The sequence below is a fragment of the Neophocaena asiaeorientalis genome, unplaced genomic scaffold (genome assembly GCF_003031525.2).
Source record: "Neophocaena asiaeorientalis asiaeorientalis breed wild unplaced genomic scaffold, Neophocaena_asiaeorientalis_V1.1 scaffold89, whole genome shotgun sequence".
In the NCBI taxonomy this organism is placed as follows: domain Eukaryota; kingdom Metazoa; phylum Chordata; class Mammalia; order Artiodactyla; family Phocoenidae; genus Neophocaena; species Neophocaena asiaeorientalis.
In genome coordinates this window covers 9,935,569-9,952,991 of record NW_020172592.1, presented here as the reverse complement: position 1 = coordinate 9,952,991, position 17,423 = coordinate 9,935,569, and the positions used below count along the sequence as shown (strand labels likewise).

Here is a 17,423-nt window from a genome sequence, read left to right as displayed (position 1 = left end):
ATATATATATATATATATATATATACACACACATATATGAAAAGCTCTTTAGGGACAATTTCGTCACCCTTGATAGCAATGACTGCAGATGTACACACAGCCTCCTCTACAGAGCCTGCTTACTGCTGCACTCGGCTTGTGCAGTGGGAGGGTTTTACTTCCCTGGTTTGTGGCAGCTTAATTATCAGCCTTCAGAAAAGAGGATCAAGTAGGTAGACCAAGTCTAAATTGTATTCCGCCATAATTTCTAGCAACCTCTAATCACTTGTAAGGACTGGAGTGTAAATAGCAAATAAGTAAATGACAATTGTTTTTAGTGAAATCAGGAGAGTTTGATTTCAAAGGAGCCAATGTATTTAAAAAGCAAAGGCTTATTAGGTGCGGTCATAAACAAGGGTTAGATTGCCAATTCTGACAATTTCCAGGTACGTGTTCTTCACCAGTCATGCTGCCACACGCACACCCCGACTCTCTGATGGCTCACTCAGAAAACAGAAATGAAAATATCTGCAACGAATCCCTCACCCACTAGGTGCGACAAAATGAGAAAATGGGTGATGAAACACTTTGCACAATGTGAAGAACTATTCTAAATGTATAAGAATATCCATTAGAGCATTATTCAAAGAAAGGGAGTTAAATGCATTTTGCTGCAAATTTTAAGACCCACATCTAGGAAAACCAGGACAAACTATCATAGGAATACTTAAATCATGATAATTAAAAACAGAGTGAAATAAGAGAAGCATTTGACTACTGTGACATTTACAATTATTAAATATTTGCGGTAAGAAAATGAAGTAAGAAATCAACTGAACTTATTTGATGGAAAAAAAGGTGAGAGGCAGAATTTTAAGTACTCTTGGACAGTACTAGTAAGGGTAACTAGAAAAGGGAAACTGCTTTGGTGATAGTCTATAAACTGGGCTGAGTAAATGCACATTCACAATTATCTTAGTATTTAAGCTGTTTCCTTAATTGCCTGCTAATTCAAGGAACATCACAGTGGTTTGGCCTTTGTACTGCCACATACATCCTCCATTGCTCCTAAATGTCTGATTAGTTGGGACAAGAGCATATTAAATTTTAAAAATTTCTGAGAATACAGAGAAATGCAATAGGAGAGTACAAGTCTTAATTTTAGTTTGTGGACAGTACAGAATCATAGAATCAAGTGTTTTACGGCTGGAAGGGACTTAAGGGGGCAAACACCGCTATCGTTCTTTTTTAATCCTTTCTTTGATATATGTTTTTGAATTAAAATTAAATTTAAATTTGAATTACAATGAAGATAATTTTATAATCACCCTGGTTTGATCCCTGTCACTGGCAGTGAGTGGCATTCTTTCTTGGGGAAAATTCCACAAATTGTTGGTGTCAAGTTAGGGACAGATATTAACTTGCTTTCCTTCCTAACAAAGCCATGGAATCAAGTCTAGGTGCCTGTCCGGAGCAAGACTCATTGGATTTGTCTTCCTTTATCCAGAAAGCTGAGAAGGTTGTGAAGTAGATCAGACGTGCAAGAAAGGAAGAGTGGAAGCATTGCCTAGAGTAGCCCAAACCCATTATTTATTTACATGTTTATGTAAGCTCTGGTACTTTTATTTGGTAATAACTCCCCCATCTATCTTATGTTTCCGACATGAAACTTTGTCCTGCAACTCAATATTCTATCATTATAGCTTGCAGTAGCAACGAAGCAGTAACTTTAAATTCTCTGTTGCAAGGAATCAAATGAGAAAGCAAAAACTGACACACTCATTTTAAGCTGCATCATATAACAATGGCTCAGAACCCAGTGGTTTATGAATGAAATAAAGATACTTTATTTATTACACAGGCACTTGGATATTCACATGCCCAACACATCTGATACACTTGACAACTACGGAAACATGAGTGGAAAAAATGTGCTCGTAGGATCAAGAAAGAACTTTCACCATGTAAAGGTGAATGAGTGCATTAACAATTTTTTCCTTTACTTTCCTCTAAGATTTCCAAAATCCACTGAATTTTTAAAAAAAGTTACACTTGAAATAATATTCAACAAAAACTGATCTACATTCCAACTGGTATGCTAACTCGAATTGTGAGCAGTTTAAACTTTTATCACAGTGCAACATATTTATAGTCATGCTTGAACAGATTATGTTAGTAGCATGCGTTCCATTCTGCAATATGAATACTGTTAATCTATTTCCCAACAAAAGTCAAAAGATGCCCAGTGCATAGAAAAATACAAATCACTGTAGTCAATATATTATGGGACTCATCTTGGGACTTACACAGTGATGATGAAGTCCTGAAATGCCATGCCCACAAAAGCACATTAAAAAGTGGATAAACATACTTTATCAGACAATCTCTAGAAATTAAAAGATGAGGGCTTTAAATTTAGGGGATGTTCTTGCTGTGTGCTTTGAATAGCGCCTTTCTGCTCACCTCCTTCTGGCTTGACTGGTCCATCAGACATCACCTTCCTGAGGGCTAGCTGGCTTTGGTCTTGGTTGCCATTAGCTGGTGGAGGCAGATTATCAGACTGAGTTCTTTGAATGGGGAGGACTCCTGCTATGCTGTGTCTGTGCTGCTTCCTGGCATGATTAGACTGACCGCTTTTATGTGCTGCTGTGGTAGTGTGGGTGAAATGGAAACCCAGAGTATGTATCCTTAGATGGAACCAGCTTGAATGTTATTCATGCAAACAGAAGTGATCTTTTGCTCTATCGAAGGAAGTTGTGTTTTCAAATGCCAAAATGACACCACATGCACAGCACTAAAGGGGGTTAAAACTGGCTGTTTCTTTGGAAATGATGACTTTGGGAGACGGGGAGAACATTCATCTATCTCCATTGTTTGCCTGATGCCTCTTGGAAGTAACAGTGCCCCTACATTTTTAAAGTGTCTGTACTCACTAAGTTCTTATATAATTCTATCAATTGAAATTACAGCAGTTAAGATGGGTGAATTGTTACGCTTTAATTGATATCTTGGCTTCCAAATGATTTCCAGTGGTTAGAAAGAAGAATAACGCTATAAATTCTCTTGTATCGTATACAAAGTGTGATCCAACAGAATGGATCCCACTGTGCTCCTCAATGAGGTAACATGGCCTCATCGAATATGCTTAGACATATATTAATACTACATACTTTTTTGAGAATATAGGAAACATTATTTTCTTTACAGATTTTTTTTTTCTCCAAAAGACAACAAAGTTTCTCACGTGGAAAGCCTCATTATTTCACATGCATAATTTATTAAAAATTTTAAGCGTAAAATGTTTTTTCCATTTCCCCTAGGTTCTAGAACTTGACTGTTGGTTACATGACTCTTCTGCCTAAAATTCTTTAGTGTTTTTCAGAGGTGAGACTCTCATTGCTAATCGGCTCAAAATGCTTACGTGTGTGCCTTTTTTTGGTGTAATGCCCGGAAAACTGGCAGCCACTTGTGCTTATAATTCCTGTATTCTAAAGGATATTTAAGTGCACACAAAAAGGACACACAACATAGTTTTGCCTGCACACATCACAGACACAGCTACCAAATACTATGAGCCAGGTTGGACGGATGGTGGAGACAAAGGAGAAACAGCCAGTTTTATTTCGTTCTATGTAAAGTAAAACAAAAAAGAACTAAATGAGAGACAGCATATTTACGTATCGATACTGTTCCTACACAGACAAAGGGACAGAGAACAGAGGGAGCAGGGAAAGCACAAAACAAAGCAAATGGGGAAGGACAGCAGGAAAGAAAGGCAACAGATGAACATTAAGTTGCCATGCTGAGGAATTTTTTGCGTCTTTTACTTGGTTGAAGGCGGAGTTGTTGCACGGCGGCTTCGGCAGCGGCTATAGCAGCCCCTGCATCTTCCAAGTGGGTCTGAGTGACGCTGGTTTTGCTTTGACTGCGAGATGGTCCATGAGAGCGGAGATGGCCTTCGGATGAGGATTTCGAGCTACCGGGACTACTATGGGATTTCTCAATGGTGGGAACCTGCATGTCTGGTTACAAAAGGGTAAAACATGAGTTAAATTTGCTCCAGCGTTCCTCCCGTCAAGCTGGGTCCCACATAATTGGAAACCGTCTAAGATTTAAGTTAACTCTGTTTCTTTTTTGGCGCGTTTATGCAACTGCTCACCATACAGCGATGTGATTCAACATTTGGGAGACAATTTTGGGGAGGAAAGGCAAGAGGATGATAATCTTGAGAAGAGAGGTTTGAGAAGAGGAATAAATACATTCTAAGTAGTCTCATATAAGTGAATATATTAACTTATAGTTTCACCAAGCAACTCTGCTAATTCTAGTAGGGACCAGGTAAGAAACAACAGGCTGACACTGCCGCAGGAGGAGTTTTAAGTAAAATTCCTGGAGGAAGGTGTGTGAGTCACTGGGATACATGGAAGTGGGGACTGTATTATATCATCATCTCAGGTGATTTTAGAGAACGTATATATAAGATCACACATTTACTGTGGTAGTCATAGAGAGAGAGGTCTTTATACCAATCATCTTCCAGAATGTTAATTAGTGCAGAGTTGATCTGGCTAAGTGGAATCCAGAAATGATCTATACAACTCATAAGTAATCTACAGCACTTATTGTAGTCAGTGGTTTACTGTATTAACTCAGTGGCCTCCTGGACATGACCTCAGTTTTTCATCTCCTAGAACACTTGCATTTCCAATCCAAATTGCAAAGAACCACTTTTCAATTTGCTGTACTTCCTGAGAAGAGGCGAAAAGGAAGGAATACTCAGATCCAATATAAAAATTTTTATTTAATATTTATAAATAGCTCAGCATATCCTGGAAAGATACTACATGGTTCTCTCATACAGGCAGTTAACTCATTTTATGATGAAGATTACTGTTGTGCTGTAGGATAACTGGTTAATGAACCTCCCAAAGGAAAAGCTCATTCCAATGGGAAAGCTGTGCATGTTGCAAAACCCAATGTATGATGCTGCAATTAAAAAATAATAATAGCAGTTAAAAAAAATCATAGAATTCGTTTGAACGCACCACTTAGGAAAGGTTTAAGTAATTTTCAGCATACCAATTGTTTTGATGACATGAGGAAAATGTTTTTGATATAATTAAAAAGCAGAATGCAAAACTGTTTATGTCCCTATATTACATATATGATTTATGAGTAAGAATATACATATGAAAAAATAGGGATTTAAACAGAAGAAACATGCATAAATGGTAATGATGATTATGTCTAGTCAATGAACTGTTGAGGATTTTTATGTTTTCTTTATGAAATACCCCAACGTATTTTATAAAGTCATATTAACCTAGATTTTGAGAGCTGAAAAAGACCCAATAGCTCATATAACCCAACCTCCTCTATTTTATAGGTTGAAAAACAGAGAACCAGAGAGGTGAAGATCACAAAGGCATCAACCTAATTAAGGGCCGATCTGAGACTAAAGCCCCTTTCTCCTGATTCCACATCCACTACTCTTTGCATGATATTATATTAAATATTTCCCAATACCTTTCAAAAGATATTAAATATACAGGCACTCATATTCAAGAATATACTGAGTGAACAAAAAGACAAAAGCTTTTTTCTACTTGAAATATCTCCTACCCTTGGATGGGTCAGGGAAGATACCATGGCTTCTGCTTTTGATGACAGACGGCTTTGGGGACTGCTGGCTGCTTTGACTGGAATGGGACTTGCCATGATCAATGCTTTCAGTCTGTTCTTTGAGAGGATACCACCTAGGCGTGTTATCGAGGTGAGATGTGCTAGATAAATCAATCAATACCTGGAAAAAAGTGCAATAAGTGAATAAAATTTATGGATTAAGCTGTAATTCATTTGTTGTTTTTTTTCTGTGATCTGAAACTTATTCAAGGACATAAGTCAAAGGATATAGTATAACCTTTAGGATGATGAGGTCTTCCTCATTTTTCTTCACCCATGATACTGAGAATGTCTTGTGCATACCAGATGCTGTATAAACGTTTGGTTAAATTGAACTGTATGACATCTCTGACTATTAATTAAATTATTTGGAGATGATGCAAAAAGGTAGAGTCACAGGTCAATCTCTTTATGAAATAAAGTCTTCTTTTGTTAAATGGACACACGATATTCTTAAACTGGGCTAGTGTTTTTTGCAGATTGTTTGATTTTAGTTACAAGAGGGACAAAATGAAAAAGAATGGCTAATTTTCAATTACCAACTTATTCCCTCTATTTTAAAACATACTTTGGTTCACATTTGAAACAGAGATATTACCAACAGTTTACAATAAGAAAGTGCTGTGTCATGGTTTAATTGGCAACATTTTTTCTTAGTGGTACATAAACAATGGTGCATTTTACAGTAGTTGGCATCTTATATTTGAGCAGATATTAAAAAATAAAACCACACAATGGATATATGCTTTAGGTTCATGTGAACAATAAATTATAAGGACTTCAATAAATCAGCTTTTTAAAATAGGACAATAAATCAGATATAACCGTACTCTAGAGTAGTCCTGTCTAAGACCAAGATTAGTCCAAGTGGCTATACCACATGGAGCCTGTAGGTGAAGTGCAAATGATCTAGTTTTGATGGGAAAAAGGTACAGAGTGTAGGAGCCAAACAAGACATCATGTCACCTAGACTACTCAACTGTTTTCTATTGTCTCTATCAAAAGGATATTGTATTTTCTAGGTGTTATATATTTTTGGAGATTTATTTTTTTAACATTAATTCATCACTTCTGCTTTAAGCAAAAATCACTAAACAAAATATGTATTTTTGGAATATGATAGATGAAAAATATCACAGAATCTGACCATCCTGCCACATTTCATAATTAGGTTACATTCCTTGTGAATTTATAAAAATTGTTTTTACTGTTTTCTCCTACTTCTAGTTTTGCTTCTTAAAATATTTTGAGATGTTTTGTGGGACACTTAAAAGACGTATGTAAAATGTCACATCAAGTCATTCATACGTGCAATGAGGAATAGCAATTAAATAAACTGAAAATGCATTTGAAAAAAATCCAGCTCATTTATAATATAATAAATTTATCTCCAATCTTTTACATAATCATTTGGATTCACAGCATGATTATATAACTTTCTATCAAAACAATTAATATTTCATCTTGCAAACTAATTAGAAAATACATCAACTGGTAAAGTGAAAATTATTTCTCTAGTTGCTATTCATCTATTCAGTCATTTGTAAATAAATTCTATCCACCAAAGAATTTTATCCAGAAATAGTTATCTTATACACTTAAGAAATATGCTTTCCAGAAAGATTTAATTGATGGTTTATAATGAAGCAAATAAAAAAAAGGAAACCATAGGCTCACCTCACCAAGGAAATCATTGGAAGAAAATCTATCGTAATCCCAGACTGTCACCTCCAGTGTTTTCTTCTTGAGCTACAGTTCAAATCAAAATGTCATTAACCTCATTTCTCATCATAAATTTTCATTATACTCATATAATAGACTCATTTATATTTTCATTCCTTGAACTCTTTCCACTTATGTAAAAATACTTTAAGTTTATATAAAACTGTATACTTACATTCAATATTATGTAAACTGTCAATCATTTTGTGGTCCAACCAAGTATTTGATCACAAGATACCTCACTATTTTGCAAAAAAAAGGGTGATTTTTACTTATTTCCTGTTATTCTACCCCTGCCCATTATTAAAAGTACCAAGCAGAATCTATATATACTCTTTAAATACATGAAATTCATAGGTTGCAAAAATGTCTAGGTTATTCAAAGTATCCGGGTTATAGTTTTTTGTTTCAGTAAATTGCCAAAACACATTAGTAGCACTGTCTTATTTCTGCAGGTGAACTTAACTTATTTTAAATTCAAGAACCCAGATTACAATTTATATGCAGCTTCAATTTCATAGTCAAATTAGAAATCTTCCAAAGGATAAATCAGAAACCTCATTTTGAAAGACAACTCATTTGTAAATTGTCTCCATGGATGTCTTCTTCCTAGTCTATTTGTATTCTTTTCTCTCTGAATTCATCTTTATAAACCATCAGCTATTTTCTATTATTGATACAAAGTTATGACATGAAGATTTTCAGAAACACATCGATGCAATTTTGCTTAGAGTCATCTATTTGTTGCGATAATCCTTTACACTAGTCTTCTTCACGCTTTCCTCTGCACAGTTTAGTTGCACAATGCCAGATCCGTAGGAAGCCTCAATTTAGAAAAGAGATGATCCCTAAATTGTTGCCAGGAGGGGTAATTCATTTCAGTGCATCTGAATCTTATTTTTTCTTTGTTTATGAAAGTCAAAATACAGCTAGCTGGAAAATATTTTCCCTCAAAATATGATAAATAGAGCCCAGTCTATTGAAATATTTTATTTTGAAATAATCAGTGGAAAATGTCCCACTAGTCTTATTCATTTTATTTTTTAGCTGTTTTGTGAAAATGTGCACATTTTCTTTCACTGTATCTTCGAATTGCACCCAGTTCCTTTTACTGGCTCTATTTCTTGCATGTATTTTACTTAATTTTTTTTGTTTGTATGGAAAAATTGATATGAATAACAATCTTTCAGTAATTCTATCATCACTATTTTTATATTAGCCTGAACCTGTCATATAGAAAATAATCATTGCATACCTGTTCCATGGAGATATTTTTATAAATTACTGTTTGATTCCATTCAGGATTAAGACTTTTCTGAACATATTTAGTCCTTCTCTTGTACTCAGCACTGAATTGGAAAAAGAGAAAGAATTATCCTGATTATTTACCTTGACCGATGACTTCATAGTCAACCTGAAGGGCACGCCGACTTTTAAAGGTATTTTGTTTTGAATCACTATGTAATCATCTCATCATCCTCACGTCTTAAACTGTATTTTAAGTTGAATGCACAATGACAATTCAAAAATATCTTGGATGCCTTTAGTTTTATTTTCCGTAAGGTATTTTTTTTTTTAAAGAAAAGCTTTTAGGTGTTCTAACTAGAATACAATTTTAGAAATCTTAATCGCTCCTGAATGTGTGAGATAATTACATGAACTATACAGTAACGTCAATATCTTCTTGTCCCATAAATAATAATTGGATATTTAACTTTCCAATAGTTTTGCAACTGATCATGTCAGCAAAGCCAAATGGTCTTTCAATTCATTTTCTTCTGTAAAAAGCTGAAATAACTACACTGACTGAGGAAAGGATGAAAAATGGCTGTTGCTATAGGTGAGATTCCATGAACATTTGTTACCTTATGTTTATAGTAGATTTTGACACTCTTGGTAAAGTAGAATACTTAATCTAGTTATGAAACAATCTTAATTAAATACAAATTCTTGGTTTATGTCAATAGCTTATGTTACAAATGATGAACCAAATCAAAACTTTTCCTCATGCATTATAACTTGGGGCAATTTCAGTTTATCCTTGACTCCTCCACACCCTCTGATCACCAGTTAGAAGCTTATATCTTACACGTTTAAGCATAACTTACTTTCAAAACTTATTCTAATTAAGTCTGACAAAACATTTATAACTGGCATCAACCAGCTAATGGGGTTGGAATTATTGCTATTTGCTATGAGCCAATGGTGCCCACATAGACAAAGCTTTTCTCTAACACTCACTGGCTTTTTCCAAATTTTCTGCCTAGAAAACAAACCTATTTGTTTGGGGTCCATTCACGTGCCTGGACTTCATAAACTGCCTTACCCTAAAGGTACTGCATCCTGACCCTGGATCTGTAGTTCTATTCCCAACTGCTGTCAGCAGACTAACTCTTGTTATTTTCCTGGTCTCAAGCATCGCCAAATCCTGGAATACCTACTATTGTTTCCCAGATGCTAATTTACTTATTCATCCTAGATAAAACTATCCTAGATAAAACTAAAGAATCAAGCTCCAGTTCACCACTCACTTTTAGAGATGGGTCTACAGCCAAGTATCTTTTTTTCTCCCTCTGGCTCTATTCTCTTTCTTATCAGACATACACAAGGGCAATAATTTCCAACGTTGACTGCATATTAGGATCACTTTGGGATCTGAGTTCCCAGGGTGGTAGGTGGGGCAACTAGCACGGCACCCTCATCCCCCTGCCCTTCACCCACAAGGAGAGTCTTATTTAACGGGTCTGGGGTGAGGCTTGAGCATCAGAATTTTAAAAATGATCTAGGTAAATCTAAAGTATTGCCAAGATTGAGAACCACTGAGAACCACTGAGCTCACGTCTCCTAAGACCTCACATTTCAGCCACTGTGAACTGAATCCAATTTAAGAAATGAAGCAGCACTATTCTCATTTGTAACCAACCTATCTGAAAGGACAAAAAAAGAGAGCAGGATTTGACAATTTTTTCATTCAGCACAAAGTGCAAATAATTCTGGGGAAATGTATAGGCAATGATTCAAAGACACAGGAACTTTCATAGACTGTGAACAGAAAGTATACATTTGTACATATAATTTTTAGGTAAATTGGTCTATGTCTAGTGAAGTTTATGTACTCAAGTACCCAGAAAATTCCACTTTGACTTAATTCCACTTCTACTTTAGAGAAAATCTCCCACACGTACAAAAGGAATTTGTTAAAGAACATTCATTGCAACGTTGTTTCTAATAGTGTGTTAATAATATAATAAATAAATATATTATGATATATTTATTCAATGAAATTTAAGTAGCAGTTAAATTAAATGAAATATACCTTCATTTATCAAGATAGATAAATCTTAAAAAAAATCTTGAGCAAATAATTTGCAGAAGAAAACCTATGGTAAGTTATCATGATATAAAGTTAAAATTACATGAAATAATACTGTAAATTATTTATGTCTACTTGTATATATGTATGACAAACATTAATATCATATGACAGCTTGGGAATTATAGATGTTAAACTCTATTTTGTGGTTGTCTCAGGAGGACAGGGGAATGGTTTCAGAGGACTTCAGGGGTACTTGAAATATATTTTTTATTAAAAAAAATCTGAAGCCAATATAGCAAAATGTTACTATTTGATAAAATTGGAGAGCAAGAACACAAGTATTTGTGACAGTATTGTCTATAATTTTCAGTATGTTTAAAATAGTTTATAACAAAATTCAAAACTATTTTAGCAAATTATGTCCCTTTATACTTTATGATTTTGATTTTGATTCTTTAAATTAATGAATAAGAAGAATGAATATGACCACTTTTAAGTTAACAGCCAACTCTGGTTGCTACTTTAGAATTCATGGCTATTCCTGTAGTAGGTATACTAAGAAAAAAACACATTGTGTAGTATGAGCTTTAAAGTTTCTATCTGTTTTGGACTTAATTATCCAAGTGGTGAGACCATGGGAAAAACATATTAGGGATTAAGATTCATAATACAGTGAACAGTGGTAAAATTGTTATTTTTTTCAAATTCTGATACCGGGGCACGAACCCGTGTCCCCTGCATCGGCAGGCGGACTCTCAACCACTGCGCCACCAGGGAAGCCCAACTCATGTATTTTTACTAAAATTCTAGATATGTCAGTGTATATTAAAGTAGCCTGAACTATTGAAATGTCTTCAAAAAGATGTATTAGTTAACATATTTTAATTTATAATATTAATAATTGTTAATTTCACATGCATACTTTAGTCATTTTTTCACCCATATGTAGCAAAATTATTGAATGCCAACTCTGCACCAGGAATTATGCTCTATCAAAATGTACAACTGCAAAACTCTTAATTGTACTGACATACCATTATGTCATGAGAAGCACTTTATAAAGGAAGCACATTGAAATAATAACAGCTAACATTTACGAAACGCTACTTTTTCACAGGCAGAGTTCTAAGTGCTTTTCATGTGTTACATTATTTAATCCTCAAAGCAACTCTATGTGTCCAGTATTATTTATTATCCTATTTTATAGCTGATAAGAACTGAAGCTCAGAGGAATTCAGGCATGTTGGCAAGGTTGCATAGTTATTAATTCATAGGACCAGGTTTCAAACACAGGGAAACTAATTTCTTGCTCTGAAACATGAGCTATATGAACTCAGTTGATTAGGCCCATCATAACATTTCTTAATTGCATATTTCATTAGCTGAAGTGTCTAGTTTGTCTTCTTTATTTTACAGTCAAAAACTGTACACTTCAAATTAAATGTTTTATATATATAACATAAATTATTTATAGCGTGTGTATATATACACATATAGAAAATGAGGACAGCTTTAGAGTTGCCTAGGGAAATATTGAATGGTATATCTTAAGACCAAGAGAGTGCTGTGGAACAACTAGGGATAATTATTATTAAAATTTACTTTTGCTCAGATACACTCACATATAACCCCAATTAGTCGGGAAAAATCTAGATGTTCACTTTACTAGGTTATCTTGATCTTACTAATAAGTTTGAATCTCTAGTTCTCTCAAGACTCAAGGTCTGTGTCCTTTAGGGTTAACGAGGGTAAACACACCTTTCTCCTGATCCTGCCTCTACCAGTCCTGGTTGACCTGTGTAAATGCCAATGAGATCTCTTTGCAATCTTTTCACACTTGAATTTCCTGACACGCAGAGATGGCCACATAAAGCTCTTCCTTCAAGAACCCTTGTTTGATGGCTACCATGTACTGACCATCTTGGGCATGATGTCAATGGGCTGTGTTCCCACTTTACACAATTGAAAACTCCACAGTTCTCGTCTCCATATCAAAATCTGTGGATTTACAAGTTGAAGGTGGCCAGGTAAGCAGAGGGATTCTTGAATGTGAGCAGAAATCCAGGCTGAGAAATAAGTGGAGCTCCTTTTCCTTTCCTACCATGTCTGTTAAACACACTGCAATCCCTCATGGGAAGACTGCAATAATGACATTATTTTAGGACAATTAAGCCATATGTAATAATCAGATACGTTTTTTAATAAGGGAAAATAAAAAGTCAATTAATCAAGATGGAACACGGTGTTTATCAAACAAAAATCTAGGGACTTGCCCGGTGGTCCAGTGGTTAAGACTTTGCCTTCCAATGCAGGAGACGTGGGTTCAATCCCTGGTTGGGGAACTAAGATCCCACATGCTGTGGGGTGCAGCCAAAAACTTAAAAAAAAAAAAATCTAAACCTTTATTTCCTTAAAGTTTTGACTGATTTCTTTTGTCTTTCTCTTTTTCATTATTGGACAATCATTTTCTCATAGGTAGATATGATTTTAAGGCTGGCAGAAAAAGGTATTTAAATTTAAAATTCAATTACCCTCTCCTAAATCAGAAGAAAAAAAAGTTCTCTGAGTTTCTCTGTAAAAAAAAATTGAGAAAGAAGAATGGAATATAATGGCTTGTTTGTACTTAACTTTCACTGACTTATCTAAAGTACTGAAGGTCTTCATTTCTTTTGTTTTCTCTTGATTGGAAAAACTACATATAAATTTCTTTATTGAAAAAATATATAATGAGTCCAATAAAGATATATATATATTTGTGTGTGTGTGTGTGTGTGTGTGTAGTTTGTTTCAAAATTACTCCTCTGAGGATGTTGCCTTTAATTTAGAAAGAAGCACAGAGCATATCCCATTTTATAAGCTCTGTTTCTCTGTGTGCAGTAGTGCATTTATGGGATGTCACTTGATTGTCCTCCGTGCTCCCTGAAGTCTGACACTATGGCTGTGTTCTCAATTCCAACAGAGTCTGGAGCAGTCTGTGCTAAATAAATGGTTTTTGGATGGATCTTTAAAACATGTTTGTACTTCTCTTTTTCCTTTAAAATCTATTGAAATAAAATGTTTTGGCCTTCAAATTGTAAATACGTACAACACTTGAATCTGCTTTACATTCTTTCCAGAGGAAATAGTTTGAGATGCTAACAAGGGTGTTTAGAGAAAGTCCAGCCAGGAATTAGGCTTCCAGCTATCATGATAGTAAAAATCAGCTTCAGTCATGGCAAAATCTCATTAGTGTGAAAAAATCTGTACTTTGTCCAACAGTGTAATGAGAGAAAACCACAACGAAATCCTTCAGATATGCTCATTTCCATTTCTTAATTATCCGGGGACAAGTTTTCAGTTCATGGACTCTTCAGGCTATTTCCTTGTCTTTCTTTCACCTCATCTCGGCTGACATTTGGGCTGTCAGAGCTTATGAGTATCTTGATTAAAGGATGGCAAGAGGAAATGAAAGGAGACAAGAAAACTGGACCAGTGAAATTCTTTTAGTTAACAGGACATTTTTAAAAAAAAATTTAAGAATGAAGGATGTATTATACTTATTATTGAAGAAAAGTTGTTTGATTTCCTATATAGTGTTGTTAAATAATTTGGTGTAATTCAGTAGCCCAAGCATTCTGCATTTCGTTTTTGCAGGGTAACTGACCATTGGCTACATGAAGTTTATTATACATGTTTCTAGCCATAATAGCAACTGCCATTTATTGAGAGCTTACTACGTGCCAGACATTATGCTTATCATTTTTGGTGCATTCTCCCTGTGTTTCACAAAAACCCTGGGAGGGGGGGCTATTATGATTCCTAGGTGGAAGAGGAAATAGTTTTAGAGAAACCTCACAGCTTCTAAGTGGCAGGACTGAAATTCAAATCCAAGTTCTTAAGGACTTCGCTCATGGGCCTCCTCAGCCTAATTTACAATGTCAGCACCCCATCAGTATAATTCCTTTCCACACTGACGATTCTCGAAGAGATGATGAAAGTGATTTCAAGATGAAAGATATGATGAGAAAGTGACTCTAGATCTTCTAAATTGTAATCTAATACATCCCAGATTATTTCGACCATTATTTACATTTACAGAAAACATGTTCTCTTCTAAGTTAAATATAGACAATCATTGTCATTCTGACAATTTCCCCCTGGTTTCTCTGGATAAAAGAGAGAAGCTTCTGAATAAAGTGACTGATAACGTTTGTTCTAAAATGACACTATCTCTTTGAAACAAAACTCATTTCGCGTATCAGTCTGAGAGATCTGGAGATGAGAGAGCCAGTCATAACAAGCAACCTTTCTCAGTATCAAATTTTACTGGTTGCCATAATTATGTGCTTGCAAAGAAATAGGAAGTTTCTGGGCACCCGAAAGGTTGTGCTGACTAATACCATTCTTTGAGATATTTAAATATTTAAGCCTTTACAAATCAGAAACTGCCTCTTTTGGGCAACAGCTTGTCAGGTTTAGTAAAGATGCTGAATTTTAACGTCACAGACAAAAATCCTGTACCACTAATATTCTGGGTGGGACTAAAATTCCCATCACCCTGTTGCTACAGATGGTACAAGATTCACCTCCCCAGTTAAATAACACATTTAATTTATAATGCAATGAGATGTGCAAAAAAATGCTTTTGGCTATGTGATAAGAAATATCCTTAGCTGACAATGTAATGATGCAATGTGCTCTAGCAGAAAACAGACAAACCAAGGAGGTTGCTCTTATGCTGTTGCTAACACCCTAGGGCAGGCAGATTATGGCATCCGGTATTACACAGCAATAATTCTGTGGTACAGAAGGTATAAAGGCATGAAAATGTTTCAATATCAGGTCTAAGTGAGGGTAAAAGACCAGACAGCTATCATCTTTAAGATGACATACACACCTAGTACTGGTCATCCAGAAGATCAGTTAATTCCTTTTGAAAAATGACTAGAGTTTTTTGTTTGGTTGTCATAGAAGACTCAGAAGAATCTGAGCCATAATTTTTGCAAGAGAAGCTAAATGAATTTTAGCAGACAAATTATAAATGAAAACTTTAGCTATATCTAATTTCAAAGTGATAGTTCCTTATTCATACCTTTCTATGTTTTTACTCTTTACTGCTTTTCTGGGCTCCAATGCACATACCTGCTACACATATTTAGTAATAATGTTGTGGTCAGAATAGTCTGCTATTAGCCTAATTCAACTGATACCAACATGTAGAAAAATAAAAATTACAGCCGAAGTTGAATTGCAGGTGAATGTACTTAAAAGGCAAACAAGAGAACTCTAGACATTTCATTGAAGGGTGACACTGAAAGAGAACCAACTCTACCTTGCATTCTGGACAACCATGACTTGACTGCATTGATTCCAAGAGCGAGAATGAAGGATACAGCAGGAAAGTAGGAAAGACAGGAAGAAAAAAGTTAGGAACAGAAATAAGGAAGAAAATGTGAGAATAAAAACTAGAGGAGCTATACCATAATATATTAACAACATGAGGCAGAAAATAATCTTAGAACTAAAGAGAAAATAATACCTCACAAGTGTAGTAAATTCCAAGGTCTTGGCCACTGTAATAATTAAGAGTAATTTAATGAAAGGGCTAGGAATTGAATACGAGTAGCACATTAGCCTGCTCTTTGGTCAAATTCCACCCAGAAGGCATGTTTTGTTTGACAAATGGCATGGGGATAGCTTTAGGTGGGACCTCACTCTTCATTTCACTATAGTTTCAACACTTTCTCTGTTACCTACTCCAGAATGGACTGACATATTCATGCCACCTGCCTGACCTTTCCAGTTATTCAAGTTTGCAATAGTCTAACTGAAACATATCCTGTAAAAAATAAAGGATAACTACTCTCTTATAGTATAAAAGGTGATACTCCAGGATATTAAAGAAGATAGAAAATAAAAGACAGTGCTTTATTTTCATTCATTCATTAGCAAATGCTGATCGGAGATATACCCTTGGCAGTCATTTCCTCTTGTCCCATAATACTGTCATTAAATAACACTGAAGGTCTAATGACCCAAATCAAAGGCAGAATGAAGTTATCACTTTGTTATATTCATGTTAAAAAAAAAAGGGGTGGGATGAGGGATAAATAAGGAGTTTGAGATTAGTAGATACAAACTACTACATATAAAATAGATGAACAACAAGGTCATACTGTGTAGCACAGGAAACTATATTCAATATCTTGTAATAAACTATAATGGAAAAGAATATGAAAAAGAATATATATACATATATATGTATAATAATCACTTCACCGTATATGACAAACTAATGCAACATTATAAATCAACTGAACATCAAAAAGGTAGACAAATTACAGTTATAACTACTACATAAAGATACAAACTAACATAAAATAAAAACTTCCCTTTCCTGTTCTATATGGCTAGTTGGTAATGTATGAATTAAATTCATTTCAGCCTGCAGAATTCTCTTGAATATTTCTCGAAGGGCAACTCAGCTGGGAAAAAAACTATTTCTCAGGTTTGTTTTTCTGGCAATGTCTTACTTATTTATTTAACATCTTTACTGGAGTATAATTGCTTTACATTGCTGTGTTAGTTTCTGCTGTATAACAAAGTGAATCAGCTATAGGCATATTTCTATCCCCATATCCCCTCCCACTTGTATCTTCCTCCCACCCTCCCTATCCCACCCCTGTAGCTGGTCACAAAGCACCGATCTGATCTCCCTGGGCTATATGGCTGCTTCCCCTTAGCT

General features: G+C 35.0%; 1 protein-coding gene across 1 annotated transcript in view; it reads right to left on the bottom strand.

The window, feature by feature from the left end:
* PCLO (piccolo presynaptic cytomatrix protein) overlaps positions 1 to 17,423 on the bottom strand; it is a 357,985-nt gene that overhangs the window by 54,064 nt on the left and 286,498 nt on the right. The window contains exons 16-20 of the mRNA XM_024738453.1: positions 16,011 to 16,037; positions 8,639 to 8,732; positions 7,339 to 7,410; positions 5,602 to 5,782; positions 3,807 to 4,001 (exon numbers count right to left, since the gene is read on the bottom strand). Of these exons, the coding sequence (XP_024594221.1) occupies positions 3,807 to 4,001; positions 5,602 to 5,782; positions 7,339 to 7,410; positions 8,639 to 8,732; positions 16,011 to 16,037 (569 nt within the window). The remainder of the gene's footprint in view (positions 1 to 3,806; positions 4,002 to 5,601; positions 5,783 to 7,338; positions 7,411 to 8,638; positions 8,733 to 16,010; positions 16,038 to 17,423) is intronic.